We start from the raw sequence: 23,728 nt of genomic DNA on the forward strand, positions 1-23,728 counted from the left end.
GAACAAACCATGCTGTGAATACACCACGTCTCATTAGCTGCCATTACCTTGACTACAATGATTTAAACCGAGAGCAACGACATTACTTACTTCCAAGTAAAGAATCTTCAAACTACTTGGTTTGGTTCAAATGTAAAGAGCTAAACATTTACTGGGAAAGCAACATCATTTATATAAAGGCCCCAGAGAAAGTACAATAGATGACTGATGCCTTTGTTTGCAGGCGATAATCGTGCAACAGTAATTACTAAAACCTTTCTAATAAAATAAATGGAAAATAGCTGTGTGACATATGAGTTAAAGAGGGGGTATATGTTTATAGCACATCCTGTTTAGAAAATATCAAGTAACAAGACAATTTTTAGCTGGATCCTAATGATTACAATCAAAAACATGACCGAATACATAAGAGCCAGTGGTATAGCAGCGGCATTCATGTAGTGCATATTATTATTTCATGAACCACGAAGTAGAAATGCTAAAAGAAAAACATTAACAATTCAGTAGGCAGTTACAAAGAGAAGGGGTAAAAAAAACATATGTGATGTCAATTTAAAGACAAATAGTAGCTTCATTGATGGGCCTATATTTAGAAACATATTCCATAAGGTAATAGTCGGTTGATCTGCAGCTAAATATCATCCAATCATAATACGCAAAACGATCTGTCTAAACGTATTAAGCAATTGTGCTTTCGCTTTCCATAGCCACCGCCTGTAATTAATAAATAATAATAATAAATAAATATTCAACCCTCAAATATTCAAAAATGCAAACGCTAGTAGTTGTTTTGCGTCTTTTTTACACGTCGACCCCGGCACCTCCTACCGCCAGTGTGCGCAGCTCCAGCCGCGCACCGACACGCGCTCCAGCGCCCGGGCAGGAAACCCCGTTGCCACGGTGACGACGCAAGGAGGACTTGCGACGTGGCAGAGAGAACGTAGAAGAGAAGAGCTCCCGTTGGGCCCCATTTGAACTCACGCGAAAAGTCCCGGCGTACATGACATATATTGCGTTTAAAACGTCTGAGACTTGTCTGCACTACATGTGACGAGGATAATTGCGTGAATGTATGTTTTAAAACTAATTAAAAAGAGCTAAATGCACTGGCGGAAACAGAGCTTCCCCGTCAAAGAGTCACGCTTTCGCAATCCGAGTGGTGCATCTTTCTATGAATAGACCATCTATCCAAATGGGACGTCCACGTGCTGCTGTATTGACCAATCAGGGAAATGCGGGTAACCGTTGGGTTTTGAATTGCCCTCTGAAAACAGCGGCAGATGACAGCAGCGTCTAGCGCTCGCAAACATTGCTAAGTTAGTGAGCTAGCTGCTTCACGTCACCCGAACAGCTCCCTGGAATTCAGCGCTGCCTGCTACGGACGGAAGATGTCGAAAAAACAGATTTACTATTCTGACAAGTACACCGACGAGGAGTTCGAATACAGGTATCATTAGCTAACGCTTTTTGGCACGAGTCAAAGTTGTTTTCAAAAGTCCGTTATTTTTGTGTTCAGCCACGTTGACGTCAGTTAACGTTAGCTAGCTTAAAGTCAAACTAAATACAGTAACATTAGGTTAGCTAACTTTACACTGCTGGACGTAACGTTAGTGTCAACGTACATTGACACATTTTACTTTAGAATGGATAACTAACGAAACGTTAAGTAAAACACAGTAACGTTACACAGTATGTATTTAGATCATTTTAGTTTAGCGACGTTGTGACGTTTGGATAAGGTTTCATCTTCATAAATATTTAGCTTACACTAACGTTAGCTATGCTGACTGTTATGTTAACGTCAATGATGACGTCATTGTTAACACTGGTTTGGTTTGAACGTTTTGGAGATGACGCTGCTGCAAATGTGATTCCTCGGCCTTTAGTAATAATAACGTGCCGGTCAACATGCTTCATCATTCATTTTACGTCATACGAATATATATTGTTAAGTTACTAAGTTCTGAGATACGTTTCTGATTACTAGTGCATCATTCTTGTCGGATTTTTCTTTTGTCATCCAATAGACATGTGGTGCTTCCAAAGCAGCTGTCTAAATTGGTGCCTTCCTCCCACCTGATGGCAGAAGACGAGTGGAGGGGACTCGGCGTGCAACAGAGTCAGGGCTGGATTCACTACATGATACACAAACCAGGTCAGTGACGATGCATTACTGGGGTTCACGTTTCATAATAGTTTTAGCTCAAAATGCACAAGCGCACACGCATGCTGGAAAAGTTATTGCAAGAAATCCTTCCTCACCAGGAGTCTACAGAACGTAGCTCAGTGCCAGTAATACTCATCTAAATTAGTTTATTAAAGTGAGTATTTCTAATATTACAATATTTTGGGAACAAAAGTCCCTTTTAGTTTTTCTATCTATCGACGAAAAAGAATTGCAGAAAGGGATGTTCGTCTTGGCCACAGTCTCTTTATGTTGTGGTCTGATGCAAAGGGATCTTTTCATCACCAATATAGAGAAAAGCAATGATTTCAGGGACTGGGGACTCTTGTTCTATAATAAATGCATCAGCTAGTCAATGAAAAATAACTGATCGAGTCTTTTAAAAAAAGCCTGTGGTATGTGCCTTTAGACTTCTATGCACATGGATCCTAGCTCTGTGTATGAAGGTACACCATGCAGTGTGACCGTTGTACTGTACAAGTGATGCTGACAGATACCTCTTTGCTTTCCTCTCCAGAGCCTCACATACTGCTTTTCAGAAGACCTCTCCCAAAGGATTGAATGGAAACCTGTAGAATACCTGCTATCATCTCTGCTGATTTGTATTGTCTATGAACCATACATCTCTCCTACATACGTTCCAACGTATTGTCTAGAATATCTTTAGTTGTCTTCTGTCCTTAAAACTCCCTCAATTTTTAGAGGTAATGAAAGGCAAACCGCTTGATTGCACTGTGAATGATAACCGTATAAACGATATGATGGTAAAGGTTTGCCTGTCAATTGTATATCTTAATGCATTTTTTAATGTCTTTTTGATGCCAATTTTATAATTGATTTATTTACTGAGTACCGTGTAGTTTTCTTTTTTTTTCCTTTTCCTCAAGTCGATTATTTTCCCAAAAGAGCTTTCTATGTTTTTGCTGTTCTTTAAACTTGTGTTATGTACATATTATTATTTCGAGATGTTATAAATGTTGACTGAGTCATGGTTGATTCAACACTTTCTTTGTTGCTGAAAGAACAAATTAAATGTACTTCTTCACATTAGCTACGTTTGCTCGTGAATATTCTTTTCCACCAGATAGCAGACTCCTGTTTTCTGTCTGATGACGGTCAGTCGGAAACATTGACAACTAGCGGAGTAACAAATTCCGAGTGTCTGACGCCCAGGGAGTAGGCTGGCGCCCGAGCCTTGTTAACAGTCACTTTCTCCGGATTATAGGTTCCAGGACCGGGTTTTTCGGTGGCGTCTCTGGGCAAGCCGTGTCGTCCCAGCATGGAGAAGGCCGGCTTTCTCGGTAGATAAACACTCGGGTCCGTGCTGTTGTACCTGCAGGGCCCCGGCGTCTGGGCTAAATCCACAGCGGGTCCCCCTGCGCTGTAACTACCTGACATTGTGTAACTTGCGCTGGCTTGCTTGTTGGGCACTTGGGGGCCCATCAGCGGAGGCAGAGAGTACTTGTTGGGAGCCGGTACTGAGTCGACACTCCGGTATTGTGAACGCGACCCCATGGTGTAAGACGGCGGGCGCCGCTGGAGGTTGAACGTGGGTGTTTTCTCAGGGCTGTATGCACCCGGTCCGGGGGTCTGGAATAGCTCCTCTGGTGAACAAAAAATGAGTAATACGAACCCCTCGACTCAACAGCAAATGGTCGAGTGGGTAGTTAGTGGTTCACGTATTCAGTTGTAACAGCTGACACTGGATGTCAAAGACAGCCTTCATCCTTTCACATTAACGGAGCAGTTAGGTTGGTCTCGCCTTTAAGGTGCAGCACTACAAGATCTTTTAAAACCAAATGTGCACTACAAAAAATCATTTGGTGATTTATAAAGAGTAACTTACTCTGTTTTTTCACTCGGCCCAACATTGAGTATGCAGGGGTGCCATCTCTTCCAAAACGAGTCATTTTTGCATCGATGTGATACTGTGGACCTGGACTGGAGTCCACACGATACACTGCAGGGATGTTTCACAATGATCGACATGTGATATCTGCTCTGTCAGTTTGGTTTCATCATGCAATGGTACCAGCTAGATGGACGCAGGATGAGAAACTACATATTTAAGTCACGTGTCTCCCTCTAGTGGCTTTAATTTAACATTACATCCCAGAGGATACTGAATATAATTTGACCGATGTAGAAGAGGAAAATGACATTGACTCGACCATATTTCTTTCTGTATAGTCTTTAAAATAGCCTCAACGTGTTTATCACATAAATAATACACGTTTTCTCATCAGTAGCGTAGCTACATGATCTAAAACTTGTAGAAAGAAGCAAAGAACTTACTCGTGTCACTCATCCGGCCGTGGAAAGAGTAAGCGGGGCTGGTCTGCATGGTGAAGTCATGGCCCATGAACCCGATGGTGGGAGGAAGCCCGTAGCGCCCGGGCCCCGGCCCTGATGCCGGAGGGAATCAACACAGAGATGTACTGTGCTGTTTGTAATCAGGACAGCAAACGTTTCCATCAGTGAACTCACCTTTTTCTCTTCCTGCTATTAATGGGTATTTTTTCTCCATTTGGCTCTATGTAGAGGTGACGAAACCTGCAGGAGTCCCTTAGTGGTAGCGATACTATACCAACACATTCATACAGCATGTAATCTGGCTGAAAGAAATGTTGACAAATGTAAAATCAGAAAAGCAAAACCTTGAGTGTGAAGCTCACCAGATAAGTGACCTGCTCAGTCGGCACTGAGGCGAGCCGCATCCTCGGACATTCAGTCCTCAGAGGGGCCCTCACAAGTGTCAGCAGCAGAGGAGCCTGTGCACCGGGCTTTTATCCATCTGTCTTTTGTCCACCTGTGGTGTCTCCGGCTCGTGAATAGCTCCTCCTCCACGGAGGTGGATGTATAGGTGCACTCAGCTGGTACTTGGGGAACAATGTCATCACCCCGATTCGCTCTCGTGTAATGCTAGCTCCCCCCTGCCGAGCATGAAACCCAGAGCCCGTCTCCCTCTTTCAGCTCATCGCAGTGTGGAGGCGCAATATCGCCCTTCAGCCATGCATGCGGTTGCCACGGAGACGCTGTTGCTGTTTTGCAAAGGCCCGGTCCCCTGCACTGCTGGCTCGTTGTCACTTCAGTGACCTTTTTCTTTTTTCTTTTAGCCTGGAGGGGTAGAGCCCGCAGCGCCTGCTCAGAGGGGGAGGGTTGGTACAATATACCTTTAAGCTCTATAAACACATCCCTTTACTTGTATTAAACTGCGAACGCAGAGAAAAGTCATAGTTTTCTCCCGCTGCAAAAGTGCATGCTGGAGTTTTGTTTCGTCAAACACACACACACACACACATACACACACACACACACACACATACACACACACACACACACACACACGTTCTTAAAGCACCAACGCGGCTGGGTCGGATGCAAGGGCAGCACATCCGGACCTGCTGGCTGCATCGCCCAGGCAACCCGCTGGTTTCTCATCTTCATCTCAAGGGGCAAACCGATTACCCCCGGACGCAGTAACAAATTAGCCCCCTTTTGATCTCCCCGCTGGTCCCATTGGAGATTAGTAGTTGGGATTTGACGGGACTGGTTTCACAGGCCGGCGCTGCCCGTTGCCAGAGACCACAGAAACTGAGAGGGTCGACAAGTGACATGCGTAGAAAACTAACATTAAACTTTAACAGGGGCCCAACTCTCTCCGCGCCGCTGCTTCGGTTACACAAATCTGTTGTTAGCGCCTCCACAAACACACACAGTATGGTGCACATCCAGTCCCACACAACCATACAAGCACACAGAAGCTTGTCAGGGGTCACGGAGTCCGTTATCAAAGCACAGGAGCAGCAGGGCTGTGTGATGCTGCTGGCTGCTGACAGGAAATTATCTTCAGACTTAACTGAGCTTTCATGAACTTCCCCTCCATGCTGCTGGATCTTAGGCGGTGGCATTGTTTGAAAAGGGTCGACACAAAGTGTAAGTGCACAACCACAGCCTCAGAAAAAACAACCAAAACATTGGATTTTATAGAAGTTTTAATCTGGTTTGTTTTAAAAAGCACAGGTTTTGATATGAATCGGGGCTACACTGAATCAAATTTGGTACATTTACAGAAATGTACAACTTCATTCTTTTTTAAGTTGATTGCTTCACAAATCAAATTAGAACGAAAACAAAATAGCTTATGAACTGTACAATCAAATCTCAAGGCAGGTAAGGTGAAAGGCGACTTGAGAGTAGATGATTTCGGGGTCTCGGGGCCACAGTTTGAGTCGGCGCGTCCTCGTGGTTACACCTCAGTCGCCGTCTCTTTCTTGGTTTCCTATTCCACCTCTCCTGTGCAGAGTTGCTTGATTTGATGAAAAATAGTTGAGCTTATGTTTCTGTAAAGCATATGGTTAGCATGTGTTTTTTTTTTGTTTTTTTTCCAGCAGGATAACGGCACAGGAATTTCATCCAACATTTCAATAATTGGGTTAAAGCTTGCTATGAGAGAGAGAGAAAAAAATGCCTTTGACAGCACATAGATTGTACGTAGATTGTATGGGCAGGCAATGACAAAAAAATAAAAATAAAAATGATATGACCTCTAGCTACAAATAAATACCACAGATAGAAAATATAACAAAATATTTTGCTTAAAGTCAGGTGTAATTACAAACATAAATACTTGATTATTTCTTCTAGTGATTATAAAGGCAGGACAGTGAATAACAAAGACGCTATGGTGCCTATTGGTGACCAGGAGTCTGCAGGAAGAACAACAACAGTCTGGAGGACACTACCTTGGTAGCAGTCGTACACACTCGCATCCAGTTACACACACACAAACGCAGAAATGCACCCACACAGTCCACATTCAAAACCTCTAACGGCCAAAAGCACGCACTCGCTCACTCTCCAGACTCCCAACTTGTCGACCTCCGGGTCTCTCTTCTCTTTCCGTTCACTAGCATATTCACAAGTAATGTACAATTTGGAGGTGGGTGTGGCTTCACTCTGTGGGAGGAAGCAAATGAAACAAACGGTCAATTTTAGGACCACCTGAGACAACTTCTTTCCCTGAACAACGTCGACATGTAGTAGAACTCATGGAGGGGTCGCGCTACTCAATACTGGCTTATGGAACATGGCCAGTATCGATGAGTTGTCGGTTCTGGTCTTCTGAAAAGGATTTGGTGAGCCAAAGAAGCTGAACTGAAATAGATCAACACCAGCATTTCCTTCCAGCTCGAGGCAAAACACACATACAAACACAGCCAAAAGTCTGATGTGCGCGTCGCATAGTTGCAGGCGCTCCTACCATCGCTCTGGGGTGTTTTTGGCGTCCGGAGTGGGGAGCTGGGTGTCTGCTCGCAGAAGCACCTTCTGCTGGACGACGTCCCCGCCTTCAGGGACGTGGAAAATGTCCCTTCCCTCCGCATCAGCGAGGAAAGGCTCTGCATCGGGGTCGTATTCGTAGGAGTAGTAGGACACCTCTGCCATGGACCCCTGCTCCTCTTCACCTGGACAGATCCGGGGTATGGGGGGGGAAGGGGAGAGGGGGGGGGGGGTGGGGGGAGTAGATGCAGACACGTTAAACCAGATGAGAGTTGGTCGAGAGGCCTTGACAAGTACTTGATTTAGTTGCTGAAGAGTAAAGAGCTCGGCGTTATTGAAACTTGAAAAAGTCCCCCTTTTGAGTTTATGGCTGCTATAAAGTTCAATGGAGCGATGCTTTTATATATATATATATATATACGGCTCTCGGTTTTGTCTGTTCCGCGTACCAGAACGTCCCTGCCAAGTCTTTTATACTATTCTACTGATCTGCAGGTGGTTGCAACGTGCAGTGAAACATCTGACGGCTTAAAATAAAACTCCACAGAGCAGTTTTATCACCCGGTCCTTTTCAGGCTCATGCAGCAGTAGCCCATCGCAGACAGTAGGGGGCGCTGGCACACACGAGATCGAACCACACACACACACACACACACACACATTTGATTCTGGGGGAATTTAAAAAGGGACAAACGCGCATTAACATGGAGGCAGGTTTGGTCTCAGACGCAGCCTGCCGGCTTGTGTTTGCGTTATCGCGTATATCGTCCTCACTCAGAAGACAAGTCTGTACAAGGAAGCCAATTCCAGAGCTTCGGCTTCCTCCACCCATCCAGTGGAAACTGTCAGCTCCTTGGCACCGGCCCTCCTCCACCCATTACGCTCTGGGTGCACTTAGCGGGCATGTTGTCAACGTCCTAATGGTTTACAATGACAGTGTTTCGAAGTACTTATTCAATCTAATCATCCCCGGGTTATCATGAGCAAGGCGACTACGTGCATGCGTGTGTGTGTGTGTGGGCGTGTTTGCGAGTGTGGGCATGCAAATGCATGGTTGTGTGTGCATACATAGATATATACACTTGTGTGTGTGTGTGGGGGGGGGGGGGGGGGGGGGGGGGGGGAGTGCATAACAGCATTCCTGAGGTGAGTGTGAAGCGCCTTAGCTTTTGTACTACGGAGACCTTTGACTGAGAGCAGCTTTGTGAGCTGCAGCTACCGGGAGCTGCAGGCTGGGAAACAAGTCAGTGCAGGCTGCCGCCACATGACACACACACACACACACACACACACACACACACACACACACCTTTACACCACTCAAACATTCACGTAGCAACACATATTCCCCCCAATGCAAACCATGCACACACACACATACACGCGTTCAATGTGCACCACCCTGCGACCTATGAATGACTCGCAGTGCCTTTTTAAAGAATAAAAAAAAATGTTTTTGTTGCCAAATACAACACGGCCACATCCTCCCTGCCGCACGCAGCCAAACATCCTACCGGGAATTCTCTGGCTGCCTCTCTGGAAGCGGCAGCTTGATCTGAGCTCACGGCGGGACAACGGCGTGAAACCCACCCGGCTACTCGACGGGCCCGATCGTAGACGTAGACGCACAACCTCCTCACAAACCCCCCCCGCCCCCACCCTTTCATCTCGTCTGCCATCTTTAACTTTCTTTACCCCGACCCCTGAACCTTTTCATCTCTTGATCTCTTGTCTTCTTCTCGTGAACTCCCTTTCTCCACAGAGCCAAACTATTTACTAAAAACACGTTTGCAAGCGGGAGGCGGCCTGGAAGGCAATGCGAAGCGGTGTGTGTGTGTGTGTGTGTGTGTGTAGGTGGCGGACGGGGTTACCTGTGTGTACAGGCGCTGAGGGCTGCTCAGTCTCCTGGTTCGCTATTGGTTGCCTGTCCTCCACCCTGGTCTCCACTGGAAATACAAACACATACAAACACACACACGTTAGATTTTTCCCACTCACGTGGCCCAAAACTAGTAATGAATTCAACAGGGTTTCAGTGTTGCATAATCTAAATACTGCCCAGAAGCATTATCCACCCCACTGAGCAACGCTTCTTGGCAAAACAACGATGTACACTCGGCCTCGGCAGAAGCCTGCCTTAAAAAACGTCCCGAAATAGCAGGGGGCCAAAACTACGGCCCGAGGGGGTCCGTGTGTGTGGAGACAAGTTGTATCTTTTTCCTTTCCAAAACAGGGGAATGGCGGCAGGATTCTCCCCCGCACAACCACACACAAACAAACAGCGAAGGCCTCTAAACACAAATAAGATTCATTTGATGATCTACAGCCTGGACCACTTGGCACAAACGGGGGGCTTTTCCCACCAACGTTTTGGTTCTTTGGTGTTGTGCCTTTTTTCCCCCCCAATCTGCTCCACAACATGAAGGCTCCTTTGTTGTTGGGCTGCGCGTCGGAAAGGAATGTGACGAGGATTTCAAAGGGCTGGACAAAAGCACTCTGTCATTTGGAGAGAGCCCTGTAATACAGCAGAGAGCGAAAGAGGGTGTGTGTGTGTGTGGGGGGGGGTGGGGGGGCACGGTGGGTAGCTCGCCTCAGAAAACTCATCCAGTAATCAGCTCAACACCTGAGCAGCTGTTTATACAGCTTAGATCACAGCGTGGACACACACACACACACACACACACACACACACACACACGCGTGCGCCGACTGCGTCCGATAGCTCAAACAGACGCACACTCGGTTCGTCCAAAGGGAGGAAGAGTTTCTGGGACAAACTGTCGGTGTCGGTGAGTTGCAGCCCATGTGACTGAGCGGTACGCAGTTGATTGGAGATGTTCGCGTGTTTCAAAAGAAAGTGAAATGCCGACATCAAAGCGACTATTTCCATCCAAGTCAAGTAGCATTAACATGATGATCTCGCTCAATTGCCTTTTTTTCTCTCACTTCAGTCATTCAGCATGACGTTTTGTTCACGTTGGCCAATTCCTCGTTTTTGTTTTGTCCAAACCAAATCAGCAGACACCGCATATTATCATCGCGTATTCAAGAGCTGGTCAATCTTACATCTTAATCCCTCCAACCGAACTCTGATTGCTCGTCCACTTTTAAACAGACCCGAGATGTGGGAGGAGACTTACGGGTGTCGGGACCACGTTTTGCAGAAACATTGAGGAAATATTTAGAGTCTCTGCGGCGTTAAGGGTGAAGTGCAGGTGGTGTCGGGGTGATGGGTGGCCAGAGGGTTCTTACTGTGAGGACACTGGGTCAGCGGAACCTGCTTGATGCGCGTCCCGTTCCGACAGGCGAACACCTCCATCTGACACTGGTTCTGGTAGAGCTGTCCGTCGGACCCGCACACCGGTTCCCCGTCGTACCCGCAGTCCCTGTGGCAAGTGCACCGTTCAAACTGCTCCTCCTCCAGGCAGCCAAACACACTGTTGCACTGGGTCGCCTGCACGAAACCTGCGTTGGGGGGAATGAGTTTTTAAATAGAGAGTAGGTGGGGTTGTCTCCGCGAATCACAAAAAAAAAAAAAGAAAAAAAGCGTAGCGGGAGTCTCACCTGTCCACTGATTGGTTGAACTTTCCACCTCATTGCAGGTGGGTCCGTCGCACAGCTCCCGCGCCAGCGGGCTGCTCTCGCTAACGTTGTAGAAGCGGGTCGCCTCAAAGGCTGCAGGAAAAGGCACAGACCCAAACCGCACCAAACGTTGATGACGCTCAACATGTCAAGGTCACGAACGTAAAAGCGAAAGCAGCGCGTTTCCACTAGAAAGAAGCGCTTCTCTGCAAGTTAATCAGCTGGCTGAGGCCCGTTCTATACAACAGTGACCTCCCAGGCCTGAACATTGTTCGAATAAAGGAAAAAAAAATAGCAATAATAAAAAGAAATTAAAAAAAAATCTGTGCATCCAATTTTCATCAGATTCCCACCTGGTTCGTAGTAGTCATAGACCTTGACTGGAACAGGTGCTGTCTTGCCCACGATGAACTCCCTAACTGCTTGAAAGGCCACACATGTCATACACTGGCTGGGGATCTGCGACACACAAACACAAAAAGGTGAATACTATTACAAACAAAAGATAATGTGCAAAGGAGCCCCCCCTCCACCTCACCCGGCATCTGCACACATATCCTTAGAAATGAGGCGTAGGAGACGCAACATGGAGGAATTCGGATGAAACTCACCTCGTCAAAGTAGAACAACACTTTTCTTCCGCTCAGCTCATATCTCTTCAGACCCACTCGCTTGTCCATCAGCAGCTGTTGAGTGAGACACAAAAACAATCAGGCGTCTGACGTGTTTTAATGCAGGAATCTGTTCGGACGTTTCATATGTTCATGTGTTAAGTTTCCTCCTTAACCAAGCACCTAAAGCTTAACATGTTACATGGGGAAATGGCCTTTAAAGTTATCGCTTTCACAGAAAGGAGCTGTTGATGCATACAAATTGAAAACGTTATATCTGTGGATCACGTTATTATTATTATTAACGCTATGGCTGAAAAGACTTTAGGCTGAAGCTGACCGACGGCACAAAGGGACCATTCATGGACAGAGAGCACACGGCTCACAGTTAAGCCGGCTGGATCTTTGATTCAAACAACAATGGACGGGTAGTAATCACGGACGTGGACGACAGTAATCAGCACCACAGCGGACTGGACAGCTCCGTCCCATGCTCACCAGGCTTTTGTTATTGGAGTAAATACATCACAAAGATCCCGGATTGACTAAAAGGAGTGATGCCACTCTCATTTGAATCTGCTCTGCGGGCCACAACTGGAATCGACGCCATATGTACTCGCCCACGACATGACAATGTACAGGTTGCTAATCATGGAAATGGCTGTAGGCTTTCATGGATCTCAATCAATAAGGGACCATAGCTTTCCTCTGGAACCGGATCAGGGTTTTATCATCTGGACACCTTCTGGTGTATTTTGTGAACCTAGTGGATGAATAGTTGACGTGCAGGGCGCATATCTAATAAATATGCGTGGATGAAAAAGTAATAGTGAAGCTGTTTACTGCAAATTTGAGTGTGTGCATAGAGACCCGGCAGAGCCCCCCCCCCCCCCCCCCCCCCCACCCCGAAGCGATTTCTCATTCTGTCAAAGGTGGCAGCCTTTGGACAGCAGGAGTTTATGAGGTGCTCAGCCTGAGCTGGCGCCAGCCAGAGACACACACACACACACACACTGGCCTCTCTGTTTACCAAAGTATTGTTTGTCTGTCTAGCAACTGATGCCAATGAATTCCCAAACGTTATACCCACAGTGTGTTCTCTATCGCTAAACAAAGCTCATCACGCCGGGTGATAGGCGCCGATGGCCAATCGACATCCTTCATGACTGCAGCCTCCATGGAGGCAACTAGACATGACTGTAAGAAGCCGAGCTTGCCACCATAAATTGAGGAATGTAAGTGGCAGTCGGGCAGGCGGCAGTAAAGCTCCAAGGGAGGCAAGCAGGGGTGTAAACTGAGCTTGTTAGCGACTACAACTTGGACTCACAGGAGCGTACATGTGTACGTAGGTGTGCGGTGTTTAACATCTCCCCAGGTAGCCAGAGAAGTGGCTATTTTAGAGGTGGAATCCTGCAGAATGAGGCCCCATAAATGTCTTGTAATGAAGGACGGGCCTCTGAGGAGCTGACCTGGATTCAGCCCCTGAATTAATATTCTCTTTCCTCAAATCAGCCGTCCATCACACGTCTGTCCCTCCTCTATTCCGGTTGATTACAATATATCTGCTCTCTTCCCACGGACGTTTGCATCCTACACAAAGTCTGCACCTCACAGGGCCCAATGAGAGGCCCGATGACCTTTGTCCCTGAGACATCGTGTTCGGGCTCTATGGGGTCTGAGTCCCCTAACATACCCAAAGAGAACCCCATAAAAAGGACCCCGGCCTTAACGATGCCTATGACGCATACAAACACATGGAGACACAAAACGCCAAGAGGGACCCGTCTCATTTTAAGGGAAAGTATCTGACCATGTGCGATGTATTAGAGGATGCATCCTGTGTGAATATACACGTGAGCCGGAGGTTCGCAAAGGAGTCTACAAAGAGAGCCGAGGGAGCCTGATGAATTCCATGACTTTTTCATGCTTTCTCTTTTAAATGGCCTCCAGATGTTCATGCATCTGTCTCCCTTTCTCCACCTGCCTTTTGGTTCGGGGCACTTGACTACTTCCAATGCTTTCCATCGGTCTGCGAGCCACTTAAATCTTCTATTCATTTATGTGATTACATACCCTCTCTAGACTTTCAACATCTGCCCGGAAACCGGAAATCATGGGAACATCTATGACGGCCATGTTGGACGATCCCGAGTGCAGCCACCTGCACCGAGGGTTTGGACCCAGGAGGAAAACGATTAGAAGCAGATCTTTGCGACGCCAGTTACTCATTGTTTTTTACGCTGTTCTTTGAGGGCCCACCTGGCACAAACTTCTAAGGAGATGTGGAAGTCCATCTTGTCCTGGTGGGCGGCCGGGTCGTCGTCGTCGATGGGCGCCCGCCTCTTCCGGTTAAGCTCGGAGCGGTTGTCAGCGCGGCTACGGGTGCGCGCGGTAGGATGACGGGAAGACGAGGAGGAGGAGGAGGAGGAGGAGGGGGGCTGCAGGTGTCTCTCCTGAAAAGGCTCCTTCAGGTCAACCTTGAGCTGGAAGGCTGGCTTGGACACTGGGTCGGGCAGGTTGTAAGACACATCGATCTGGGGACACACGGAGAGCAGCGGGAGGTAATATTTCCCTTTGCGATTAGGACTTTACTTTCTCATGAGAGGATATGGCCGATACGATATCTGATCAGATCCGCTGATGGTTCGTTAACCTCGAAAAAATTCCATGCAGATCAAATATTCAACATGGCCTCTGGCCTAGAAAAAGGTATCACTTAAAAGCATGAACCACAAATCGTATTAACTTGACACAAGGCACAAGGCTGCTTTCAGTAGACTACTATCGCAGCTCTTCTTCAATCCACTCGAGGTTAATTATTCCCAGAACTGTACGCTTTCTAAATAAATCATCCAGTGGGATTTGGACCTTTTGCAAAGCTACTAAATATTAATCCTGAGGCAAATGTACTCATGACATACAGTATGTCCACACACACACACACCCGCAGGTCTCTTTGATTGCCCCACTCTTGTATTTCATTAGAGCCCAGGTGCTGCCGGCCCCAGGGGCCGTTAGAGGGCCGTGTTGACGCACGGAGCGGTGCGAGGGAATGGCGGGAAAGTAGGGAGAGGTGTGAAGAAAGAAATTGTGTGTATGTGTGTGTGTGTGTGTGTGTGTGTGTGTCAGAAACCTACTGGGGAGAACAAGTTAGAGGACGTTTGGGGCCTCGCTCAGCAGAGCACAACATCCGCTCCTGTAGCTGTTTCTACCTCAGTCAAATAAGAGTCATAGCTCACATGCAGGCTTCCAAAAAACGGGGCCGATCAACTGTACTTTTTCACTCGTGCCTTGTTTGGCTTTAAAGCGCAAATATTTACACACAGGTGATAAGAAGGGAGAACAGAATATCATCCAACAAAGTTATGGGGTGTATGAAAGATGGGTTTTTTCAATTTGTTTATGAGAAGGTAAGAACTCCTCGGCATCCTGTCCAGGGGACCACGGTAATCCAAAGGAACGATCAACACATTCCAAAACCACTGGCCAAACTACTACCACATTACTCCAATTTAGGCATTCTGGGACCAGCGTAACGGCAGACAGACTCTCGCTGCGAGCGGATGGAAGTAAGCCGAGGATTGCGGTTCCCTTTTGGGACGGCGCTCGGCGGTGCCTGTGATTATGCGAGCGTGTTTCGTGCCCTCCGATACCTGCATGAGACAGCAGCCCTCTCCTTTGGCGCTGACAAAGAGGCCTGTGGGGATACTGGGGATCTGAGGAAGAAAAAGAGGAGGAGAAACAAAGAGGGTCAGCGGGGGGCAGGGAGAGGTGAATGAGTCCTTTATCACGTGAATGAATGCTGTAGACGGCTGCACTGCCACTGGTGCTTCCCTGGCTACTAACCAGCCCGCCTTAATTGCCCCCAATTAAGCTGACACCACTAATCACGGTGGAGGAAGATGCCCGGCAGAGGCAACGTTACTGCACTCTCACCTGAGCCGCTCGGCCCGGAGCGAGTTGAGCAGGCGTGCGCGTTCATGCACGGAGGTGCCCGCGCTGTTAGATTTGTGATGCCCGGGCCAATTAAAACACCGTTATAAAATCAACGGATTCTGCTCCTGGAAAACCCGGTGCGGTTTGGCACATGACCTGGCCACTAAACAGCCGGACATGGCTCTGGTACGTAGTTGCTCGTCAATCACTACACAATGAAGCGGGGAACGGTTTTCTACGCCGCATTTCAGCACCAGGGTTGTTGTTTTTTTAAAGGAAAGCCTCCCAAGGGCTGGCAATCTGCAGCAGAGCAAAGCGACCGTCGTGGGAAGGAGCTTGCCTTGGCACTCTGAAGGAGTTTCTGGTTGTCCCTGTTGAGTTCAAAGGCCTCCTGGAAGTCAAGATTGGTGGAGGCCAGAGAGATCGTGAGGTTGACCCCGCCGACGTAGGACAGGATGGCGTACTCTGACAGAGCCTGCAGAGCCACACATGTGTCCTGCACAGGGGTTGAGGGGGAAAAAATGTTTTTTTCAATCAATCTTTCAGGATCAGTTTTAGCAAAGACTTGAGTGACGCCGCTACAAGTGACTGAACCAAAAGGCGAAAGAAGCCGGACGGAAAGGTCTACCTGTGTGGAGGAGAAGCCCCCCAGGGCATTCCTCTGCTGGGAGAGCCATTTGACGACAGGCAGGGCAGAAGCCACATCCCCCAGGAGGGTGTAGGTCAGAAGGCCGTATGCTGTCATCTCCACCTCTGCTGACACCACTGGCAACCAACGAGAATTGGACGCTTATTTGGATTCTGCATGTTATTCGGGGGGGGCATGCGGGCAGTAATGAGGATACCTGACTGAGAGAGGCCATCGCTGAAGCCCATGAAGGTGTCCTCGCGTGTCATAGTGCTGCCAGTCAGACTCCAGTGAGTGAGTCCGTCTGCAGGGACAAACAGAGTGAGGACAGATCTGCTAAAACTCATAGAAAGTTTCAGTCAAGAGCAAAAGAAGTGAGATGGCCAAAGGGATCCAACGTCAAGGTAAGAAACGCAGCAGCAGCTTCCTTCACTTCCTTCTGGCCTACACCTTCCGTAAGTAGCCCGAGGGGCAAGGAGGCGTCAACTGTAAACCTCTAATGGTAACTGTGGCAAAATGAACGTATGCAGAGATGTACTATGTAACATTCACATATTTCCTCATGGTGGGGCAGCACCTTGCGTGATGGCCATGTGGTTGAGGCGGCGCAGGGCCAGCGGGGCGTAGGGGCTGCGGAGCAGAGCCATGGCGTACGCCGACAGGGCCGTGGTGTACGGGTCATCCGCAGAGTACGTGTTGCTCTCCAGGAAGTCCCTGGCTTTGGCCACCGCCACCTTCTCTTCCTGGACCAAGCAGGACAAAGAACACGATGGAACAGTAGTCGTTTTTTTTTTTTTTTTTTAAGTGTGTTATTTTGCAAGCAGGCGTACAGATGCTTGAGCGTGGTGTTGATGGGAACTGTCCCGCAAACACACGTCAAATAAAGGAGCTGTGCAAACTCACCACCGCCTCCTCTATTCAGACGCAGTTATTGAATAATCATTCATTTCGGCCATTAAACAGTTGAGTTGACTTTCATCTGGTGCAGATGGGACCTTCTATCCCCCGGAGATGTGAGGCCTCCAGAGCCACTCACTTTAATCGCAGCAGTCATCTTTTAATTACGTGAAATTGGAGAGGGGTTGAAGGTTTCGCTTTGATGTGAAGGATACCTTTTTCAGTTTTTATCGGTTGTAAGAAGACAGAATCTCAGACTATATCCCTTTGGGATGGATAGAAGAGGAGGGCAGACGGATGGAGGGAGGGGAGCCAGCAGGAGGAAATGCGTAATAAAGAATAAACTATGTGGACAAATGGAGAGCAAAGAAGAAAGCCATCGGAAAGCAGAGACACTTTCGTTTAGTCACAAGAGTCAATACAAGAGGATTTCAGCAGAATGATGTTGTTCCTCCTCTATTTTACTGATTAGTGCCATTGGTGAGAGACGAAAGAAAAAGCGAGCCAAAAACAGAGAGAGAAGTACGAAAAGGAGATACGGAGGAAGGTTTATTGTCTTAATTGTCTCGACCCGTCTTTTGACGTGGTCCAAAACCTGTTATTAAACTATGAACCAGCACATCTATCTTCACAGATATCAGAGAAATGTACAAACATTCAATAGCTGTTAGGAAGACTCAGTGGGAACACTGGTTAAGCGACGTCTAACCAGCTGACATCATGTTTTTACACCACTGCATCTGCTGGCAGCGACCAGAGGGCTTGTTAAAGCAACACTGGGAAGTCCTCACTGCCTTGACGTGTTTTTTTTAAGTTCCTACCTCTGTGGCTACGCCAGTCTCCAAGAGAGCTGCTACCACGTACGCCGTGAGGGAGATCTTCCCATGGATCCCTCCCTGTGGACAAACGCACACATCGGTCGGGAAACGTTCAAGCCGACGCGTTCGCTTTCTTTAAATGGTGGAAGTCGAAGTCACTCGAGCCCACCTGCAGGTCTTTGTTGAGGATGCGCCCCATGGCGGGGAAGGAGCCATCGGCCCGCTGGTGTTTGACGAGCCAGGACTTGGCGGCGCGAAGCTCTTCGGGGTCGATGAAGATGAAACCCCGAGACTGAGCGAAAGACTTCAGCACAAACGCCGTCAACCTGCAGGACGACGAGGCGGGTCGGCGGGTCGGCGAGGAGATAAGAGAGGAGATCTTTAGATCCTTTGAAACAAGTGCTGACAAATCCCCCCCCAAAAAAACATTTGACTGCAATCACTTTTCTGACTTAGTGAGGAGTTTCCCTACCAGTTACACTCCTTCAATCTGTCAACAGGGGAGAGGGGGGGGGGGGCTGATAGACGGGGGGGTGTTTTTGTCAAAGACAGACGGGGAAATGAGTAATATGCACGGACGGAGATGAGGAAACTGCCTCCTGGAGTTTCCCCAAAAGCCTTTTCTCGCGACTCACACAAACACGGGTCCCAGGGACGGAGGTAGAGAATCTGGCTGGAGTGCAACGGGAAGTTTATGAGTGGTGGTTTTAGTTGGCCACGGTGGAGAAGGACCCGGGGGGGGGCAAGGCCAAGGTCGGGCCCGGGTGGGGGAGGGGGGGGGGCACGGCTGAGCTAATGAACACACACTCGTCCATAAACAACAGACCTCCCTGCATCGGCCCGAAAGATGGAAGTCTTGGGGCCAACGACCCGTTGACAGCGGGACGTTCCATTACAGCGACCGGCTTAAAGCTGCCTCCCGTGAAAACATGGAGACGCTGGGAGGAAATAAGCAAACCTAATATTCTAGTGGCGCCCGTAAGTGAGAGGGGAAGCCAAGATCGAGCACCAGCGGGGGGATGAGAAGGTAAAAAAAAAAAAAAAAAACCTTAGCTCTCAGAAAGCAAAACACTAAATCTTCCCCCGCCTGGAACCAGGATGTTATTCCTCCCCGGAGGCTAAACTGGGGCTGTAGGCGCAATTTAAGTCATATTTTGTGCTTGGCTGTAAATGTATGATCCCAGGGGTGGGAGGGTTGGGAGGGGGGGGGTACTGGAGAGTGGAAATATGATTTTGTTTCTCGGAGGCACTAGACACGCTCACTCCATCACATTAAATCAAGGCAGGAGTAAGTGACTGTTAAGCCAGATTATATTTGGGTGGATTTTCTATTAATTATTACTTTTGCAGGCTTTCCAGGGATTACAGCCTGGCGACAAGCCTACGGGATTTAATATCTGGTTATACGTGGCTTTATTTTTCAAGCTACGGCTGGAAATGGGTATTGGGTTAACACAGCAGATTGTATCAGCACTTTCAATCTGTGGTATTCAGCCCCCTCAACGCCTGCTAAGGCTGTCGGATCAGTCTTTGGGCAGACACAAATGCCATGCCAGCCTCGACATGTACAGCCAACTAGTGAGAATGTCGGTGAAATTGAGGAAAAACAAACTGGCCCAGTCTGAGAAACGATTATAGAAGGAGGGAAACGTTTGTTTAGCTGTGATTTCAGCTTTCTCTGTTATCTAAAATGAAAGAACACGCAGACACCAAAGCTTCCTTTGTCAGGAAAGTATTTCTGAATAGGGTTTGTGAGATAATTTACTGAAGGAACATTATGAAAGCCAAAGCGGTGACTTTATACCTCGAGGTTAAGGTTGAAATTATGCTGGTGTTTAGTCAAATGGGCTTCAGCTGAGGTCGGCGGTTTGGGAACTAAAGCAGTCGATGAAAAGTCTTCACAAACTTGGCAATAAAAACCCGCGCATGTTGGAACCACGACGTCGGCCTGTATTTCTACATTTACTCGACAGCAGGTAGTTCTCGTCGGGCTAAAGACGTGTCCCCTCGTCCCCTCGTCTGAACTCACAGCCTTGGCACCGGAGATGGCCGGCGCTGCCCACTAAACCGACAACCGGCAGCCATTTCATTATGTTCAATCTTTTCATTGCATCCTGTCCATTTCCCCTCAGAAACATTTTTACAACCTGGAATGCGTAAACACCGCATTACGGGCTCTTTTTAGCACGCAGTAAACGCAACGCGCACTTCCCTTGAACTCTGGAAGCCAAACAACAGCCGGGCTTGTTTTTTGGGATGCAAACGGGTCGGTGACGGATTCGCGAAAGTGTGTCCGACAAAAAGGTCGAGCCGGGGTTCAAACATCACAGCGCTGCCCACCGCAACCCGCCAAAGGAAGAAAAAAAAAAAAAAAAAAACGCCGCCTGTTGCGTCCTCACATCCTCTCGCAGTCACGGCGGGAGGAGTTAGAGGTTTCCACAGCAGCTCAACGCTACCGACCACGACCAGTTAGTGAGGCGCTGAGAGGCAACAGGAGGCAGACATTTGTTGATCCCCCGATAAACTGCAAACACATCTCGACAGCTTTGCCTACCTCACGGATCCAATTCCGCCTCTTGCTTATGATTCTTTGTCATTTAAGAAACCTGCCGTTAGCTCTATTAAACACGAAAACACCCGGGTCGACCAGAGGTATGCGCGTTGTGCGTGAGGCCTCCCCGTCGAGAGCATTGATTTCCGTCTGATAAACATCACGAGATGTCTCTGCCTGCCGGCCCGACACCAGGGAGTGTAAACGCTGAAATAAACACACTGAAAGAAAAACTAACCAGGGATTTAAACACATCAACAGGAATAGATTTATTTCAGCACTTTGATTCTGATTAAAAAAAAAACTTCATTGCTTTGGGCAGCGAACTAAGTCCCGGTTATATCTGAGGAATGTGGCTGCAGCCACGAGTTGTGTAAACCTTGACAGCCACAGCTACAACGCCTTACCACATACTGCCGGAGGAATCCCTTTCTCCAAAGGCACTGTAGGATCCGTCCTGACGTTTGTAGGTCAGCTGTCTCTGGTAGCCTGGGGAGGAATAAAGAGTGTGGGGGGGGGGGGTGAGAGCACTTCCCCCAAAGAAGTTACAAAAATGATTTGCACGCGTTGTCTCTGTACATCACTGCGGATGCTTTGTTTACCGCTGCAGCTCCTCGCTAAGCCTTTCACAGGGTGCCCACATGCTACATGTGACTGCAAAGTAGTATTTTCATGACATGGAAAATTGTCTTTGGCCACTTGTTTGGTATTCAAAAACAACTACATTGTCACTCATTTGGAAATCATAGTAGATTGGCTGATGTTTGTTTTTAACACAGCCAACCACTGAATTCTTACTTTCAATCAAGCACTGCCAGCAGACATGTTGATTTGTGTGGGATGTCGAGGCTGTGTACATATTTTAAGAATTCCTGTATTTACTGCAGATCCATCTGCAGCGTAGCCCGTTCTTGATACAGAGCGCTGGAAAAGGGCCAAGAGGGTTAAGTGGAGAAATGAGTTGCTCGCGAGTTAAAACAACGAGCTTCATTTCCCAATTTTCCCTCCGTGATCAAAGTATTCAAAGTATTCTGTCGAAAGCTCCAACAGCAAAACCTATTATGCGAGGCGACGCTCACTCCGACTCTCCGTCTCTAGAAAACAACTGTGTTTAACTTGCCAACAACTAGATAAAATTCCTTCTGCTCAGCATGAAGTCACTTTGAACCAAAGTCGAGCCAGAAGGGATTTGTGAATTGTTGGGATTCAGGGTGCAACCCTAAGAGCTTGATTGATGCTTTTGTTTTCCTCAGCGCTGCTTGCAAATTAGCGGGAGGTCGGCGGGATTCTGGGAATGCGGCGAGTGGGGATGACGTTGGTTATCTCACCAGCCTTAAAGGTCATATCAAAGAGTTACTCACAAAGCTTGGAGAGGAGCTAATCTTTTTTAAGGGTGCGACAGCCCGTGATCAGGTTGCATTGGTCTACTTACCTTGCAGCAGGTAGTCGGTTGCTTCATTCTCGACGGCAGGGCTGAGCTGCCTGGTCTTCTGCAGATACTTGAGAACAAAGACGTTCGGGGCAAAGTGGATCATGTTCTGCTCCCCACATCCAAAGGGCAGACGCAACAGCTTGTCCAGGTTATTCAGAGTTGGCCCCATCACGTCCCCTGAATTGGGTGCACACACACACACACACACACACACATAAAACCCATGTATGCTTTACTGATCTGTGCTTTTAGGCTTTGGAGATGAAGCTAGGATGCAGTGTGATTGGTACTAGCAGATGGATGTTTCTATCAGACCCATAAAAAAGGTTTACCGATCATAAATGCGGTGGCTCTCTCGGATCCAGGCACCGTGTTGTGAGGGACCCCCAGCGTGAAGGCCTCGTTGTGATTCTCATCCGAGTCCTCCTTCCTCCAGATCTTAAACTCCCCAACTGATCCCCAGCCTGTGGAGAAGCCTATGTGACGCACCTGGATGGACGAAATATATATATTTTTAGTTCTTATCTGTAAATATAAAACACTGCAACTGGTATATAAATGCAATTAAAGAGTTGAAACCTGTCCAGAGAATTGGCCTGTCCACTGGAGGATCACTGATTCATTGGATGGATGTAAACCGTGGCCCACCTGCCGACAATAACGCAGATACTTCAGGAGCACAAATAGATGGTGGTCGATGAGAAAACATTATAAAACAGACGAACGTTTGGAAAGCGACTCCCTCCTCCTCCCTTTTTAGCACTAATAATGTCCTTTTTGACGCTCGTGTGATTCACTCACCTCCCGCACACAAACAAAAACATACAAACGGACCAACGTAGCGCACATTGCCTCTCTGGTACCAGAGTTTAAATGCATAATCAAAGTAAACCACACCACGCGAGGCCCGAGTCCCGCAGCTCAACCAAACCCTTTAATGGCCTTACCCCCAAGTAGATAAATGAATCCTATCAGGCTGCGCTGTAGTGAGTGGTTTGAGGCCAGTGAGCACCAGGCCGTGGATCAGCGTCCCCTGTGACATCGGACCGTTAGCCGTGACCTCGCTAGAAAGCCTGCCAGTAAAAGTGGCGCCAGTCCTCCTAACACACAGACCCCACGGACCTTTTTCTCCCTCCTCGTCCGCTTTTGATCTGAACACAAATCTGTTGCACGATCTATCACGCTAAACTATGTTTGTGTATTGAGCCGACCCCCCCCCCCCCCCTCACCGGGCCTCACGGAGCTTCAGTACTGGAGATGGAAGTTGAACAAAACCACAGCGGTCGACTTTTTCTAAAGTTGTATCAAGGTTCCTCTCCGGTTCCTCCGTTTCCTCTTTACCTTGACCACGCCTCCCCTCCAGCTGATCCAGAAGCTGCGGAACTCGTCCCAGGAGAGGACGCCTGGTGTGGCGGCGCTGACCAGCGGCTCGCCCATCTTGCCCGAGGAGATCCAAGAGCGTGTGTTTTGCCTCCCCCCGAGAACAATCTCCAGCATTTCTGCACTGTCGTGGGGGCTGGCGGAGAGGGCAAAGTGTGCATCGTTGTGGGTCTTCACCGCCACTTGGAACTGGTTCATCTTAGCCGGCTTCTTCACGTACTGGTACTCGTACTTGTTGGGGGTGGAAATGTGGATTCTCTCTGAGAATGGAAGTAGATTAGCCGTTTGAAGAAATATATTCAGGGAGATGATGCGGTAGGTCATTCAAAAAATATATATATATATCAGCGCTAACCATTGGGACAGAAGAAGACGCTGTAGGTGTATTCTCTGGGAAGGCCTTCTGGCTACGGGGAGAGGGATAGCAG

At 48.1% G+C, this 23,728-nt stretch overlaps 3 protein-coding genes across 3 annotated transcripts in view; 1 reads left to right on the top strand and 2 right to left on the bottom strand.

The window, feature by feature from the left end:
* The first annotated feature begins 126 nt into the window (after positions 1-126).
* cks2 (CDC28 protein kinase regulatory subunit 2) lies at positions 127-3,235 on the top strand. Its single transcript, XM_040183787.2, has 3 exons — positions 127-1,447; positions 2,028-2,155; positions 2,703-3,235. Exons 1-3 carry the CDS (start codon positions 1,389-1,391, stop codon positions 2,744-2,746), a joined length of 231 nt encoding a protein of 76 aa, XP_040039721.1. The 5' UTR covers positions 127-1,388; the 3' UTR covers positions 2,747-3,235.
* Positions 3,178-5,195, bottom strand: cimap1d (CIMAP1 family member D). Its single transcript, XM_040183786.2, has 5 exons — positions 4,861-5,195; positions 4,673-4,766; positions 4,481-4,591; positions 4,032-4,145; positions 3,178-3,789 (listed from the first exon to the last, which is right to left on the bottom strand). The coding sequence occupies exons 2-5, from the start codon at positions 4,710-4,712 to the stop codon at positions 3,302-3,304; spliced, it is 753 nt and encodes a 250-aa protein (XP_040039720.1). The 5' UTR covers positions 4,713-4,766; positions 4,861-5,195; the 3' UTR covers positions 3,178-3,301.
* Positions 5,196-6,162: 967 nt separating this feature from the next.
* cpamd8 (C3 and PZP like alpha-2-macroglobulin domain containing 8) overlaps positions 6,163-23,728 on the bottom strand; it is a 32,675-nt gene continuing 15,109 nt past the window's right edge. Inside the window, exons 23-44 of the mRNA XM_040183774.2 lie at positions 23,656-23,707; positions 23,262-23,560; positions 22,500-22,568; positions 22,253-22,409; positions 21,921-22,097; positions 20,896-20,977; positions 18,107-18,263; positions 17,941-18,015; positions 16,800-16,965; positions 16,440-16,526; positions 16,223-16,359; positions 15,935-16,090; positions 15,312-15,374; positions 13,918-14,192; positions 13,732-13,819; positions 11,659-11,733; positions 11,401-11,506; positions 11,030-11,140; positions 10,718-10,930; positions 9,337-9,411; positions 7,449-7,650; positions 6,163-7,144 (exon numbers count right to left, since the gene is read on the bottom strand). Of these exons, the coding sequence (XP_040039708.2) occupies position 7,144; positions 7,449-7,650; positions 9,337-9,411; positions 10,718-10,930; positions 11,030-11,140; positions 11,401-11,506; positions 11,659-11,733; positions 13,732-13,819; positions 13,918-14,192; positions 15,312-15,374; positions 15,935-16,090; positions 16,223-16,359; positions 16,440-16,526; positions 16,800-16,965; positions 17,941-18,015; positions 18,107-18,263; positions 20,896-20,977; positions 21,921-22,097; positions 22,253-22,409; positions 22,500-22,568; positions 23,262-23,560; positions 23,656-23,707 (2,823 nt within the window). The 3' untranslated portion in view covers positions 6,163-7,143. The remainder of the gene's footprint in view (positions 7,145-7,448; positions 7,651-9,336; positions 9,412-10,717; positions 10,931-11,029; positions 11,141-11,400; positions 11,507-11,658; positions 11,734-13,731; positions 13,820-13,917; positions 14,193-15,311; positions 15,375-15,934; positions 16,091-16,222; positions 16,360-16,439; positions 16,527-16,799; positions 16,966-17,940; positions 18,016-18,106; positions 18,264-20,895; positions 20,978-21,920; positions 22,098-22,252; positions 22,410-22,499; positions 22,569-23,261; positions 23,561-23,655; positions 23,708-23,728) is intronic.

Source organism: Gasterosteus aculeatus, chromosome 8 (assembly GCF_964276395.1).
Source record: "Gasterosteus aculeatus chromosome 8, fGasAcu3.hap1.1, whole genome shotgun sequence".
NCBI lineage: Eukaryota > Metazoa > Chordata > Actinopteri > Perciformes > Gasterosteidae > Gasterosteus > Gasterosteus aculeatus.

Bases quoted from the DNA above. Each gene is read 5' to 3' on its own strand.
- cimap1d (XM_040183786.2), bottom strand. From the start codon at position 4,712: ATGGAGAAAAAATACCCATTAATAGCAGGAAGAGAAAAAG. The intron at 4,146-4,480 runs GTAAGTTCTTTG...ACATCCCTGCAG, and splicing joins CGGCCGGATGAGTGACACGA to TGTATCGTGTGGACTCCAGT. The intron at 3,790-4,031 runs GTAAGTTACTCT...TTTGTTCACCAG, and splicing joins GGGCCGAGTGAAAAAACAGA to AGGAGCTATTCCAGACCCCC.
- cks2 (XM_040183787.2), top strand. From the start codon at position 1,389: ATGTCGAAAAAACAGATTTACTATTCTGACAAGTACACCGACGAGGAG. The intron at 1,448-2,027 runs GTATCATTAGCT...GTCATCCAATAG, and splicing joins GACGAGGAGTTCGAATACAG to ACATGTGGTGCTTCCAAAGC. The intron at 2,156-2,702 runs GTCAGTGACGAT...TTTCCTCTCCAG, and splicing joins CTACATGATACACAAACCAG to AGCCTCACATACTGCTTTTC.